General features: G+C 35.7%; 1 protein-coding gene across 4 annotated transcripts in view; it reads right to left on the bottom strand.

Moving 5' to 3' along the window:
• Window positions 1-16,196, bottom strand: part of LOC106877922 (protein DENND6A) — a 99,004-nt gene that overhangs the window by 46,333 nt on the left and 36,475 nt on the right. For all 4 annotated transcript variants that reach the window (XM_014926996.2, XM_014926992.2, XM_014926993.2 and 1 more), the window contains exons 3-5: window positions 12,047-12,089; window positions 5,970-6,079; window positions 4,945-5,025 (exon numbers count right to left, since the gene is read on the bottom strand). In XM_014926996.2, the coding sequence (XP_014782482.2) occupies window positions 4,945-5,025; window positions 5,970-6,079; window positions 12,047-12,089 (234 nt within the window). The remainder of the gene's footprint in view (window positions 1-4,944; window positions 5,026-5,969; window positions 6,080-12,046; window positions 12,090-16,196) is intronic.

Consider the following 16,196-nt stretch of genomic DNA (forward strand, 5'->3'; position numbering starts at 1 on the left):
TGACAGTTACAACATCGAGGGTTCCAGTTGATCCGATCAACGGAACAGCCTGCTCGTGAAATTAACGTGCAAGTGGCTGAGCATTCCACAGACACGTGTACCCTTAACGTAGTTCTCGGGGAGATTCAGCATGATACAGTGTGACAAGGCTGACCCTTTGAATTACAGGCACAACAGAAACAGGAAGTAAGAGTGAGAGAAAGTTGTGGTGAGAGAGTACAGCAGGGTTCGCCACCATCCCCTGCCGGAGCCTCGTGGCGCTTTAGGTGTTTTTGCTCAATAAACACTCACAATGCCTGGTCTGGGAATGGAAACCGCGAGTCCGCTGCCCTAACCACTGGGCCATTGCGCCTCCACGCTTTATCTATCATATTGCTCTCAACTAGAACAGCCAATCCCTCAGTTGGATTTACATTAGGTAGACCCTCTCCCCCATATATTTTTCACATTTAACAATAGCACTTCCATGCCTCTTTCATTTCATAATCATTAAGTGCAAGTGTACTATTATCCATCCACACACACTTCTCTCCGACAGCTTTATCTTCTCTGATTCATTGTTTTGCAGTTTGGAACACCTCACGCCGTTGATCCTCAAGTTGTAGAAATTCTCTGCTCCCCCAATTTTTCCAACCCTTCCAAGCCTGTTTCTTTCCTTTAATGGCTCTGTCTACTTTACTGTTCCACCATCACATCACTCTCGATGTGGTTGGAACTGTGCACCAGCCACAAATTCGGTGTTGTAGTCCTCAGTAAGTAGCCAAGAATAAGAAAGAAATAGAAACGTACAACACAGAAGATAAATGGATGATAATTCCTTAAAATGGAAATCTTTTGTCACACATCCTGTGACCTCTTCAGCAACTCCCCATCCCATGTGTCGGAGAAGACATGCAGGATGGAGAGTTACTGAAGAGGTCATGACACTAAAACAATAATGATAACAAATCTGAAGTGAAAACATGATTACAAAAAAAAAAAAAAAAAAAAAAGAGAGAGAGAGAGAGAGAGACTGTTCTCATTTAACTGAAAAGTCAAAACAGTTATTTTTCCTGATGGAATAAGAAGACACGGCAAGTGAGAGGTGTCGACTGTCTTGTTATCATTCAGTCTGGAGTCTAAGTTTCCCAAGAGTCAGGTGCAATCATAAAAAGCACCCGTATTGATACAATGTAATGACAATATCAAGATATGAACTGCTGACCTCTGGATTTGATATTTCATACACTATTGTCTTGGCATGGCTGTTTATTCCCTCTCTCTCTCTCTCAAGCCTATCGATATTCTTGACCCTTTTGATACCAACCTGCTTAAAACCGCCCTTGATTCTGATACAAACTTCCCATTTTAACCCTTTTAGCATTCAAATTACTCGGTTGAAAGTAATACTCATTTCTTCATATTGCTTTGAATTAATCATGCATTACCTTGTAACTTTGAAATTTCAATGGTATGTTTGTTTACTTTTAGAATGATATTGTTGTTGTTGTTGGCACTCCGTTGCTTACGACGTCGAGGGTTCCAGTTGATCCGATCAACGGAACAGCCTGCTCGTGAAATTAACGTGCAAGTGGCTGAGCACTCCACAGACACGTGTACCCTTAACGTAGTTCTCGGGGATATTCAGCGTGACACAGTGTGACAAGGCTGATCCTTTGAATTACAGGCACAACGGAAACAGGAAGTAAGAGTGAGAGAAAGTTGTGGTGAAAGAGTACAGCAGGGTTCGCCACCATCCCCTGCCGGAGCCTCGTGGAGCTTTCGGTGTTTTTGATCAATAAACACTCACAACGCCCGGTCTGGGAATCAAAACCGCGAGTCCACTACCCTAACCACTGGGCCATTGCGCCTCCACTGAATGATGTTGTAGAGTAGGTGTAAAGGACTGAATCATGCCAGTTTTTAACATAAACCAGCTGGAATATTTGAGCCAGATATGGCTGGTTTAAACACTAAAGTGTTAAAGTGATCTAAATTAAATTCTTCCATCAAAATTTCATGTTAATCCATGTTCCAAATACCAGCTTAATACTGACAAAGTTATTTTAATAAATTATTTATTATTTTCAAAATTAATTGAAACCAAGGCACTGTATTGCAACAGAAATATGGCAATAAAAGGGGTTAATAATTCAATTAACTATAATTCAGTCAGAGATTTGCTCAAACATAGCAATGACAACAATAACAAAATACTTCAAGTTAATAAAAAGAAATAAATAATTAAAAAAAAAAAAAGGACAAAAGTTTGAAGTGCTTGAAAATATTGTGGAGAAATAAAAGTAGATTTCAGATTTTGGTGCCCAACAGATGTAATTTAGCAAAGTGTAATAGAACAGGGGCATTTGAAAATAAAATAACATTTACAACAAGAGCGTGATTGTTCAGGTCAACATAGTAATGATGGATGTACAAATAACTGCCTCAACTAGTAACCAAACGAGGTTAATTTAGTCCCAATGTAAGAGAATAACAGTAGAGATGTAATAATAGTTTCAAATTGAGAGGAAAGGTCGAAAAGCAAGTTACTGGGCACAGGAAAACAAAAAATAAAAATAGAAAGAAAGAAAGAAAGAGCAGACAATAGACTGCCTATAATATAAAGTTCAAATTGCTGTAGTTTCTCTTTTAACACCCACTTTACTTCACTTTCCATCCCATATGTGTAAGCATGTACCCACATACAGCACGTATAGAAACAGGAAAACAAAAACAAAACGTAATACAAGCTTTTTTAGGTAGCATTGTTGTGTGGCTAAATAGTTTGCTTTGTAACTATTGTGATTTCCAGTTCAATTCCACTGTGCAACACCTTGGTCAAATGTCTTCTATCATAGCCTCAGGGTGACCAAAATTGCATGAGGGGAATCTGGTAGGTAGGAACTGTGATTTAATCCTTCAGAGGGACTGGTCTCGTTCTTGGATATAAAATGTAACAGATATAATCTATCACTTGATTTAACATCATCATCTCATCCTTGGGTGAATCTATGCACATCTACTCTGTTGTAAGCATTTAGATCAGATCTTTGTTGAGAGAAGAACTTCTTTCTTTCCTCTGCTAGTCTTGAACTAACCCAATAATATATGTTTTATCTTTTACTTGTTTCAGTCATTTGACTGTTGCCATGCTGGGGCACCACCTTGAATTTTTAGTCAAATGAATTGACCCCAGTCTTTTTTTTTTTAAGCCTTGTACCTTATTCTACTGGTCTTCTTTGCCAAACCGCTCAGTTACGAGGAGATAAATACACCAACACCAGTTATCAAGTGGTGGTGGGGAACAAGCACATACACACATATATATATATACAACGGGCTTCTTTCAGTTTCTTCTCACAAGGCTTTGATCAGCCCAAGGCTATAGTAGAAGACACTTACCCAAAGTGCCACGCTGTGGGATTGAACCAAGAACCATGTGGTTGGGAAGTAAGTTTCTTACTACACAGCCATGCCTATGCCTTATATAAAACAAAAAATCCGAAAAAACAAAACCAGTCTTCTTTCTTTATAATTTTTTGTAGGAAATTAAATGCTACAGTTAATTAAACTGATACTAATACATGAATGGTAATTTAATTTTCTTTCCTGCAGTAAGGGTAAAGACTCCCTTTGGTCATGAATGACCATGGGGTTGTACCTAGAAAGTTACCTTCTGAGGCACAAGTCTGAGCAAGGTTGTAAATGGAAGACCAGCGGTTACCCATGCATACCAGTGTCCCCTCACCACACCACTGATTTTATCCAAGGGAAAGGCAAAGGCCAACACAGCTTGGCACCAGTGATGTCGCAACTCATTTCTACAGCTGAGTGAACTGGAGTAACATGAAATAAAGTATCTTGTTCAAGAATGCAACACACAACCTGGTCTGGGAATCAAACTCACTACCTCATGACTGTGAGCGCAATGCTCTAACTACTGAGCCATGTGCTTTCACTTCCTGTGGTAGGATCAGATTGACTCTAGCAGGAATTGAGCTTCTGAGTTCATAATGTGGAGGAGTGAAATTACAAACTGTCTAACCTTCTACTGTTTCTGCATGGAATAAACTATTGCACCTGTAGTTGGCTGTTAGGACATTGCATCCTTTAAAACTTCCATACTTCCTGAAATTCACCAACAGTACACCTGTTGCCTACCCACCTCTTTAGCAACTCTTTCACTGTTCACTCTCTGTGCATTAATCTATGTGCTGTTCATGCACTTTTGGCTACTTTTTCTGATGAGTTGTAGGGCATCTGAGCACTGTATACAATAATTTCATTATTATTATCAATATTAGGGCAACCGTTAAATGATGTGTAGTTTAATGTCCTATTTTCTCCTGCTTTTAATTTAACAGTGTGTGTATGTATCTATGTATCTACTTTTTTTTTTATCTATATATCTATTTTTCTTTGTATGTATCAAAACATTTTTCCTCTCGTCCTTTCAGTCACCTCTCTCTCTCTCTTTCTTTTTCTCCCATTTAAATAAAATTATTTAATCTTAGTATATGTGATACAATTCTTTCAAGTTAACTGCTTGAATTTCTTCCTATGTAATTAACTACTTGAATTTCTTTCTATCTTAATACTGAAGAAAAGTGTGATGGACAGACGACGCAGCTCTCATTATAGTATAGATTACCATTACATAAGGTGATCCTCCATGCAGTCACTCAACCTGCTAGAAATAGTAGTCAAATTTCTCTCAAATTATGCCCTATTCTCTTAAAAAAAGAAAGGCACATTGCAAAATATTGTCCACTACCTGGAAAGACTCAAAAAGGTAAGATAATCACAATTGGGTTGCTTTGATCATAAATCTATTCAATCAGGGATGTGCTGGAGTGAGACAAAAACAGCAACATGATATGAAGATAGACAAAATTGCTTGAAGAATATCTCAATTACTTGTTTAATTACTCACTGAAGGAAAATTCTAAAATGTTGGTTAATTACCTTTTGAAAATAGCCACGCCGGACTGATTTGTCTTTAGTTTGTCGGAAATATACATAACCATAGTAGTAAGCATTATCACACTAAAACCAGAAAGATATAAAACAGCATTAGACACTTACTCAATAATAATAATAATAATAATAATAATAATAATTGTTTTGTCTTGGTATAAAAGATGGGCTACAGAAAATATTCTGCTTAGTACCACAGATTTGCTTGTCAGTTGTTTGACCTTAACCATTTGAGCATGTCCCTTGTTGGCTGACGATATGTGAATCTCTGATCACGAGCAGAAGTAGTGGGGGAGCATCATAGCCATGTGTTGAGAGGAATTCTTTGGGGTTTGAATAATTCACTTTTGGAAACATGGGTGTTTTGCTCAACATTCTTAAACAAACCTTATTCAGGGACCTTTTGAGTGGGATGGGCTACTCGACCTGAAGAAAATTCTAACTGGGCCCCACCTGCGAGGTCATACGCTGTTTATCTTGATATGAGATCACTGGGGTCGATTCATTTGACTAAAAAATCTTCACGGCAGTGCTCTAACATGGCCACAGTCTAATGACTGAAAAACAAGTAATATATATATATATATATATCATCATCATCATCATCATTTAATATCCATTTTCCATGCTGGCATAGGTTGGATGGTTTGACTGAGGTTGGTAAGGCCAGGAGTCAATCTAAGCTAAACACTTTATGGATATTTTTCAAGCCATGGATGGAGATTCTATGTGGCTGCTCAAGCTGCTAAAAATAGCAACCATATCTCTAAAAGCACTCATTACTACTGTCTTAATGGATATGTTAGATAATCTAATGTGGATTACACTATTTATGAGGACAAAAGAAAATAAAGAGGGGAGGTATGGTCATTCTTTTAATGCTGTTGACCACAGGCCTGTTTACTTGATCAAGATTGACAGGGGGTTTAGTAAATAACAACAGCAGCACTAGATACCTTTTAGATAATCCAATGAAAGGTAACAGGATGTTATACAACAATAAATGTACTTACCTGTAATGATATAGGGCAGTCCCTATTGTACTGAGAATGAGCTGGAATGTGTAGTTTGCGGCCAGGACACTGCCGAATGCGGAAGTGAAATTGTGTATCTCCCATACAACCTGAAGAAAAGAAGAAAAAGAAAATAGTAACGTGCCAATTGAAATACTTCAAGCATTAAAATAGAAATATATTGTCAAAAACAATAAGGATAAGTATCATCATCATCATCATCATCATAATCAATAATAATAATAATAATGATGATAATAATAACAATAACAACAGCAAAGCAGTTGTATTATTTATTCAATGGTAAACAGCACTTGTTGGAGACACTGGTGTTAAAAAAATTGATTAATCTATGAGTCACGTTGAAAATGATCAATCTTGCATGTTAATATGCAAAGGGAAAACACAACTCGTTGAGCTGTTTAGGTGTCCTATCAACGATGTTAGACAGGGTTCCTGGCAAAGGAAAAGAAAAAAACCCCCCAAAATATTAAAACAAATACAGTGGCAGCAGTTTGTACTTTAGTCATATAGAAAATATTCCTTTGTGATCCTGTATCCAATTTATAGTGCCATGTTTACATAGTATGCTTTCATTTTAATCCTGTTCTGTATTAGCACGTAAATGAGATGCATGTTGGTATGCTGCACAGGAAACCCACCCATGGTAAAAAAAGATTAAAAAAAAAAAAACCCATGCGAGTTACTATGTGGTTAATTGCTTGCCCAGCTAGAAATAGCAGCTAAATCTTCCCGCCATTCCATATCTACTTACTTAGAATTAGGTATGTCGTGAATCCTAGGACCCATAAAATTGGAGTTTAACCTGGTTTGCATGTCGTATAAATGACTGAAGATTACAGCATTCCCCTACCTGGCCCTTGGATAGAATGCCAGTCTGTCACAAGGTTAACTTCCCAGCTATTGCTGGTACTCATTTACAGCTGAACAGACTGGAGCAACATGAAATTAAGTGTGTTGCTCAAGAACACAACACACCACCAAGTCTGGGAATTGAAACCATGATTTTATGATCATTCTACCTATCACAATGGAGCCCAGCAATTTCCTTAAATAGATCAGTTTTTCACTGCTTAAGAAGTCTAGCTTGCATTTGCCTCCAGGAAGCTATTGCTCACTTTCTCCACGTTAGGACAATGAAATTCATCACCGCCAACCTCGGCGCTACCAGCTCTTATTACATCTAACGCCAACGACAACATCATAATCCATCCTTGCACATGTAAACTCACGAAGTGAATATGCCTTAGCATTCCTACAGAAACCTTCATTTACCTTATATGGTGTTTAATGTCATTTCACATTCATGTTGAATTATGCAGCAATCTTATGTTCTCTTCATAGAACACTTGTAATGTATATATTACCAGTTCTTTTGGTATAGTAGATTTTCGCTATCCTTGTATATGTCTCCTCACAGACACGTATATTCTAACAAGTCACCTCTTAAATTTCACACCTCTCTTGTTTAGTAAACACTGAGTTAAACTTGCAAAGCTGTTTATTTTCTCCTTTCGATTTTTAATGTTTATTTTAGCGGGTTACCAAACTATCAGTTTGGTCTCCCGGCTAAAACGGTAAAGACAAATTTTTAAGTTTGCTTGACATTTTATAAGTGTGAAAGGGATTAAAATTTTGATACTCCATATCAAAGGTTCCGACAATCAGAGCTTGAGACAAGACACTTTCGACTAATCAGAATTCTGTTTACATAATCAGTTTGATCAGTCACCTTCCTCTGTTAGGAGTAAAGTGTCATCCAAGCTGATGTTTATTGGTAATTAAACTTACTTTGCAACACTAGCACGTTTTTATCAGCTTTGCTTTTGTTAATAAGAATTATCAACAACTTTTCCTGTGATCTTGGTTTGAGAAGACATACAGAAGTATGCTAAAGACATAATCTCTTGTGGGCAGGAAATGTAAAATAAAGCTTATTATAAACTTCATAATTTAATAGCTTTCAATGTGATACCTATTAAACAGAAATTATTTTTATTTAATGAAAATTTAATAAAATCTAATCATAAGTGAAATTATGCTAAATACAACTAAACTGAAAACCTTTTCCTCCTGACCATATCGGCAATTCTGAAAACTTTGGGGTGCAAATTTTACACGAGTAGAAGCTTTTTCAAAACAATTCTTAGAGCATTCATCTACTCTTTTGTAGGTACGAATGAGGTTTACTTTAGAAAATATCTTCACACTGTTTAATTTTGCAAAAACATCCTCCAGTGTGGTTAGTGGATAGTGGCACGTTTCAAGACATTTATTTAAATCAGTGGAAAAATCAGCACACACACTGATTTTATCAGTCTTTTGCTTAACATACACAGTTGGCTATGCCAATTGACTATATTCCACTTTTTGGATAACTCTAAATTCTTCTAGTCTCTCCAAGTTTATCTGTTCTAACGCTGTGACTGGTAAAGTTCAGTTTTGTTTAAATGTCGGTATGGCATTTTCTTTCATTAGAAACTGTGCCTTCATTTTAGTGCACAGACCTAATTTATCCTACTCACATTTTTACAGAAAAGATTTATGGGGAGGTCTCATAAGTTAAATAATTCCATCCAGTCAGTTCCGAATAAGTTTGAGGTATTAATAAACACAAAACCTTTAGCTTTTAGGGTTTTTTTTCATGAAATGTAATGTTATTTATCAATTCACCCTTAAAATATAATTTTTTTTCCCTGAAACACCATGGGCAATTTTCGAAGTTTCATTTAATTTAGGTCCCTTCCCTTATTTACTGACGACTCATCTCAGACGTCTATTTTAAAAGCAGCAGTTGTTTTTAGCTATGTGTCAGCCCTGATCCAACAGAGACTAAAAGCATTCCAACTATGACTATCCCATCTTTACTCAAAGCATGGTATATCTAGAATTTCCATCTCTAAGCTATCCATTTTCTTTTAAGTTGACAATGTGTAATTTGAGATAGATTTATCTATTATTTCTAGCTGTTAGAAACCACATAGAGATTCTTTCATTGGTTTGTTTCAGAAACAGTAACAGAGGAATGAGAAACTTGTCTGTCAAAATGCTGATTAGTGTGTGGAGAAGGTGGTGGTAGATACCTGGATAAGTCAACCTTTAACGAATTGGTACAGGGTTTCAACTGTTAGGATGAACAATATCAAAATTAGATGAGTAAAAATGTAATTAGCAGATGATGACACTGCTTTCATTAACAAGCATGATAATGAGTAATCATTTCACATCCTTAAAATAGCAGACAATGTAACCATCATCTTTTCATTTCCATATAAAGAGATTAATAAGGAATAGTCAGAAAGGTTAACCTACTTAAATGTTTTTCTTATTTTCTTCTTTGTTTGTTTGTTTTGTTCTGACACTTTTTAAATTTATAAAAATCAACATTTTTATGAAAACTTGGAAATCTTCTATTAAAATCTTGTGAAAAAAAAAAAGCAAATAAAAACCCCAAAAAAACAAACCACGCATACACACACACACACACACACAAAAGCAAAAGGCAACAATTTCTCCTCCCAGATAAAAAAAAAAAAAAAACCCAAATAAAAGAAGAATATTTTTAACATGAAAGTTAAGGAGGGGAGGAAAAAAAATGTGTGAATGATGATGAAGCTTGTGACTCAACAATTGGTTACAGTTATTGAAATAAGGAAATCTTTTGAAATTCCCCAAATGGAGAACTTACAGAAAAATCAATATGGCTTGGGAAGAAATAAAATAAAGGCAGAAATAATAATAATAATAATAATAATAATAATAATAATAATAATAGGCATTTCTAACATTCCATTTATTTTAAATATTCTTTGATGAAATAGTTATGTAATACTAATTGATTAAAAAGAGAATATTATTGTAAATTTTAACATGGAATATTATATATAAAATAACATCAATGAGTTTTATCACCAACACATACACACAGTAAAATTCATTGTCTGAAAATAAGACATGGTGGTCATGGTTAGAATTTCACTGATCATCCAAGTATGTACATGGTTAGTCCAAATTACTCTGTAAGGATGACAGAGCTGGTTTCTTGGTTTCTCTGGCAAATATATTCCTCTGTGGATAGGATGCCAGTCTGTTACAGGATTACTCATCTTTAGCAGCTGAGTGGACTGGAGCAATGTGAATGAAGTCCAGGAATTGAAACTACAATCTTACAATCATGAGTCCAATGTCCTAATCACAAAGCCATGTGCCTCCACTTAGGTATGTACATGACCACACATATTTCTCTGGGATGGAGTGGAGAGTACAGTTGACATAATCATTCCCATCTAGAGACAAGATAACAAAGAAGCCTATCAAAAATAGTAGCTAAATCACACTCATATCACACCCTAGAAGGGTAGATCTGATAAAAAGAAGGGAAAAAAAATCAGAGATGGGTGTGACAAGAATGTCTTGGACCATAGGTCTCTGTGATTAGGGCTCACTTGGATTCAAAGAACAAAAACATCAAGAAGAGTTGGGAGAAACATCTCTGACCATGATGGTGAAAGAACTGAAACATTTGCCAGCACTCGCTTTTGTGTGGTAAACGCCAGTAGACAATAACATTAGCAAGATGGTTAATTGAAATGTTATTGAAGTATTCAAATATCAATGGTTTTGTTTTGTTGTTGGTTTTTCTCTGTCAAGCTTTCAAAACTCATCTCTTTATTTCAGCTAGAAATAACACATGCACACACATACACACACCAATAAATTAAACATTATACTGCATAGTAAAATTAATACAACATGCCAAATAGTCACAAAACAATTTACACACACACACACACACTCTTTATCAATATAACAACTTCCTCTCATGTAATATTAATATTTGTGGTTTATCTGATGTTCATATCTGATTTGAATGAAGGTCAAACACTTCTCAACATCTATTAAAAAAACAAAAACACAGTAAAAACACAACTGTTTCAGCTTTTTGTTTTTTTTTTAAGCTGATAAAATCTAAGAATTATAATAAATAACCAAGGTATGAAAAGAAAGAAAAAAAAGAGAAGGGGAATCATTGTATTCCTTCAAAGTTTTTCATTTGTTACTGATGTCTTTTAAAGATACTCGACACATTCAGTGTGATAAGCCATACATGTGCATATGTATCATCATCAGCATTGTCATCATTTAATGTCTACTTCCCATGCTGGCATGGGTTGGACGGTTTGATGGGATTCAATGAGCTGCAGGACTGTGTTGAGCATCAATATTAGCGGGTGTAAGGCCAGTTGCAACTGTTGAAAAGTTAAAGTATGATAGAGGGACAGGCATAGAGGAGATTCATCATCATCATCATTTAATGTCCACCTTCCATGCTGGCATGGGTGCAAATTCTTATGTATGTGTGTGTGTGTAAATATATATAAAAGGTAAGCTGGCAGAAATTGTTTGCACACTTGACAAAATGCTTAACAAACGAGGCAGGTAATCACGTTTACTTCCTGTTAAAAAGGAGAGGTCAGAAGACAGCCAGGACTTTGCGTGGATAGTACCAAAATATGAGAGGGAGCTGCATAGGGTGCGGACCATTCACCACCTACCTTTGAACAATCGAGGACTGGACATGAAATTCTTTTGGTATTATACCTGTTGTTACATAATTTCAATCTTTGAATATTAATTCCCTGTTTGAACAATTTCTGTTGTTGCGATCAGAAGTTTACCCCTTTTATACACAAGAATTTGCCTGATTGTAACAACACACACACACATACATATACATGCTGGTGTGTGTTGCGACTAAGTTTATATTTCGCCTTGTCTTTACAAGCTGATTGTGAAGAAAAAGCCCTGTCATTGATAAAGACAGTGTCATTTGCAATCCTCTGCAAAATGCTTTTTGTTTGATAAACTAAGGGATTATTTATTATTACCTTGCTTGGAAACAAGAGACGGATGGTGTCTGGAAGGGCAAATGGTTGTAGAAAAAAATCTGCCCCAATGTAGTCTTGTCTGACTAATACAGGCATGGAAAATTAGATTTAAAAATAAAACCAAATTGTAATAAAGATATAAAGCAATGGTAGAAAAAGTTTACTTACCAGAATTGGAATCAGGAAAAGATAAATAACATATATTCATTTTCTGAAAAGAAATACAGAAATAAAATAACTCATTATGTTCTCATGTATTTAATTTAAATATAAAATTTGGGAAATGAAAACACTGCAGTTTTTATTGTAGATTTGTTATAGTTGTCTTGATAAAGGATGATTGTGTGGTTGAGAGGCATGCTTTGCAACCATGTGATTGCAGGTTCAGTCCCATACCACAACTTGGGTAAGTGTCTTTTACTATATCCCTGTCTCAACCAATGCCTTGTGAGTGAATTTGGTAGGTGGAAACTATGTGAAAATCAATCACACACCACCATCATCCTTTAATGTCCGTTTTCCATGCCAGCATGGGTTGGACAGTTTGGTCAGAGCTAGGAAAGATGAGAGCTGCACCAGGTTCCAGTCTGATTTGGCTCAGTTTCTACAGCTTAATGTCGTTCTTAAAGCCAACCACTTGCTCTTAATGTGGCACCAACACAAGTGCTTTTATGTGGCACTGGCACACACCACACACACATGTATGTCTATGTCTGCATATATATCATTGTTCCTGTAGCTTAGCAGTTTGACAAAAGAGATCAATAGAATACAAAAAAGTAAGTACTGGGGATAATTTGTTTGATTAAAGTTTCAGGACAGTTCCCCATTCCGATAACTAAAACAAGTATAAGATAAATGGAATAGCAACAAACCGACAGTTAGAAGACCACACAAAAGAAAGGAAAAAAAAAATATCCAGTCTGATGGCAAAGACATACAGTTACATAGGAACAGAAATGACAGTACACTTTTATTTTAAAAACACTATTGTACTAGTCTGATATTTAGAGGTCCTCAACTGTTCAACTGCTTACCTAAAGAAGCCCGAAATATAAAAGGAACATCCACTGAAATAATCCAGAAAAATGTTGGATAAATTCATAACAGTGATACTGGACCAGTGAACCATTCAAAGATACCCTCAGGGAAGATCAGCAGTTACAAACTCAATCACAGACCCACCTCTTGCTCTAAAGCAATGACAAAACTGAGAGAAAATAGGTCAAGGAGGTGCTCCAGTATAGCCACAGTCCTACCACTGAAAAGAATCAACACCTACCAATCATCATCACCATCATCATTATCTCATCAGTCAAGATCAATGTCAAGGGAGCACTCAGTAAGCCACAGGAGAGCTTTCTGGCAAACATCTAATGTGTGTCTGAGAGCAGGGAAGGAAGGTTTTTTTAAATTTTTTTTTTAAATCAAATTCCCACTTAATCTTTATTTCATGGCTAAAGACATTTTGCTCACAAAAGCAGGAATCGTCTTAGTTATAAGTTTGATTGAATGATATTAATCAAGGTAAGCTGCTGTGTATTTTATCCCACCTCCTCTATCACATTAGTGAACAGCATGGTTGGCCTCTTCCCCCCCCCCATCACCCTCCACATAACACTAAGGAGCTTGTTTCCTAAATCTTTGATAAATTATTTCTGTGACAAGGAGTCCTGCTCTGTTCCAACAGAGTTGTCTAGGATTAAGGAGCAGCAGTAATGAAGAAGACAACGAAAAGAAGAAAGAGAAGGAAAAGAAGATGAAGAAAAAAGCGAAGAAGGAGAAGAAAAAGAAGATGGTGGCAAAGAATATGCAGAAGAAGACAACAATGACAACAAAGAAGACTACGATGATGACGACGGAGAAACTGCTGCTGCCAACAATGACATCAATGATAGGGAAAGCCTCTTATCAGTCACTTGATCTGCTAGAAATAGCAACGAAATCTCCCTAAAATTGCACTGTAATGCCTTGAAAAAGGGCACAGAATATATGCGTCTAGATTTGCACATAAGTCATGATGGTCTTTCATAAAGTTTACGAAACCAGTGTTAATCTGGGGCTGAGCAGCAACAATGACTAGCTGCAATTATATTTCTCTTTTATTGCATCTTTCTCTCAAGACATGTCAAATAATATATCTCTAGACAAACAGTATCTGATAAAAAAAAAAAAAAAAGCAATGGTGGTCATGGCTGGAATAACTTTGATCATAGCTTGGTTGAATCAGGGCTGACTAGGATATAAACAACTCCAACAATAACCAATGAAACCAGTTGCAAAAATATAGAACTAAAGCCCAGTTATCCGAGCTCCAAACCATCTAAGACATTGACAAAGACACACTCATCATCATCATTTTAAAGATCTGGTACTGGTGCCACATAAAATACACTGGTGCTGGTGTCAAAACAAAAAGCACTTGTGCAGGTACCATTTTCTAATCACACCAGTTCTTCTGCACTCAGAACCTACAATATCATATTTCTTATTTCAACCTCATGCTGTCTGCCCTGTGCACAGAAACCATGAAACATTTTTGTCACTAATACAAAGAAGTCAAGAGTTCTAAGAACTTCTTTCACTTAGTTCTTCTGTCTCTTATTTATTTTGGTCATATTCGCTATACAACTGTATGGTTAACAAGTCTGCTTTGAAGCACATCATCACATCTTGGGCAAATGTTTTCTATTTAGACTTGTAGTACATTTTGGTAGACAGAAAGGCATGAAAGTTCATTGTGTATATATGCATGTGTGAGAGAGAGAGAATGTTTGTGTATGAGTGTATGCATGTTAGCCCAGATCAAGCAGGCTTCCCTTTTTAAAACAGCAGATTGTGATTTGAAGGAAATTTGGCTGCTAATTCTAGTAGGTTAAGCACTCTGTAATGGTTCCTTTTTGGCTCAAAGAATATTTGATTAAATGTTTTGCAAAGGAAGTGATTTTATCAGTAATAGACTTTAAAAATTAGAGAAGTAATTTCTTTTAATGAAATCATCTTAATGAGGAACCTTCTACAAGCTAATGACAAAATCACAAGCAGATGCTCATTCTACTAGAAATAATAGTCAAATCTCCCTCAGATCATGTCTTCCTGTCTTGAAAAAGAAATGCTGTATGTATTTTTTAATACACATTTCAAAAAAAAAAGGAAAAAGAAAAAGACAGGATAATTTGGGACTAAACAACAACAACAACACTCATCAATGATTTAATGATTTATAAAAAAAAAAAATGTTAGAGATAAAAGATACTGTAAGTAAAAACTATGAAATTATGAAGGTTTTGTATTTTGAAAGTAAAAAGTACAAGTTATTTCAATGTTATATAATTATTAGAATGATCAACGTGCTGTATCATAAATCACAGTGATTTGTGAGAAAAACATTAGTTTTAATCCAAATGTTAGCATTATAGGCACGTATTGGACTTTAAAATATGCATATGGCGATAGTTGTAGCATTAATAAGCATCAGTCTTCCTCTTGTAGTCAGAAGTTTAACAATAAAAGTACAGGCACTGTGTCACTGTAAGAGAGTGACCCACTTAAGTTATAAATCATTCAATGATCATTAACTATTTACATTTATTTACACAGTCTAAGATGATGGATGATAAGAACTAGGTGAACAAAAATGTTTTAGAATGATTGAGAATTAATTATAAGAAGGATTGACTATAGAGAGCAAGAGAGAGACAAAGAAGATTAAAGATAATTGATGCAAAATCTTCACTGCTGCTTTTTATGGTACAGGTGTTAAAGATGCTGTAATGGCATCTTTAACAAACATAATTAGTAAATACTTAAGTAGTTATTCTAGAGCTGAAAAAGAGCTAAAACTAGACAGCTTACAGAACATCTCAGTAGACAGACAGTAAGTAATACTGATGGTAAAAGTACAATGAGAAACAAGAGAGAAATGAGAAGAATTTTTAAGAGAAAAGATACAAGTTTGCCTAGTCTGTTGGATGATGTAAGGTAGAAAGTAAAAATATAATGATAAATTGGGAAACAGCCCAGAAAGTGTTTGAATATGTTAAGGAGAAAAGGATAAGAGGAGGCCTTGAATTAAAGTTATCATCCTGTGAGCACAATGATGCTGAAATCCTTAAATGCCATAATTAGAAGAACATTACGTATGAAATGTGTAATGCAATGAGTGACTGCTGAACATATTCTCTTTTCTCTTGTATTTCTTTCAGCCGTTGAACTATAGCCATGCTGGGGCAACACCTTGAAGCAGTGTTTCACAACCTTTTTACCCTTGTGTAACCCTTAAGATGAATTATATGTCTCAAGGAACCCCTGCACAAAA

This window comes from Octopus bimaculoides, chromosome 15, assembly GCF_001194135.2.
Source record: "Octopus bimaculoides isolate UCB-OBI-ISO-001 chromosome 15, ASM119413v2, whole genome shotgun sequence".
NCBI lineage: Eukaryota > Metazoa > Mollusca > Cephalopoda > Octopoda > Octopodidae > Octopus > Octopus bimaculoides.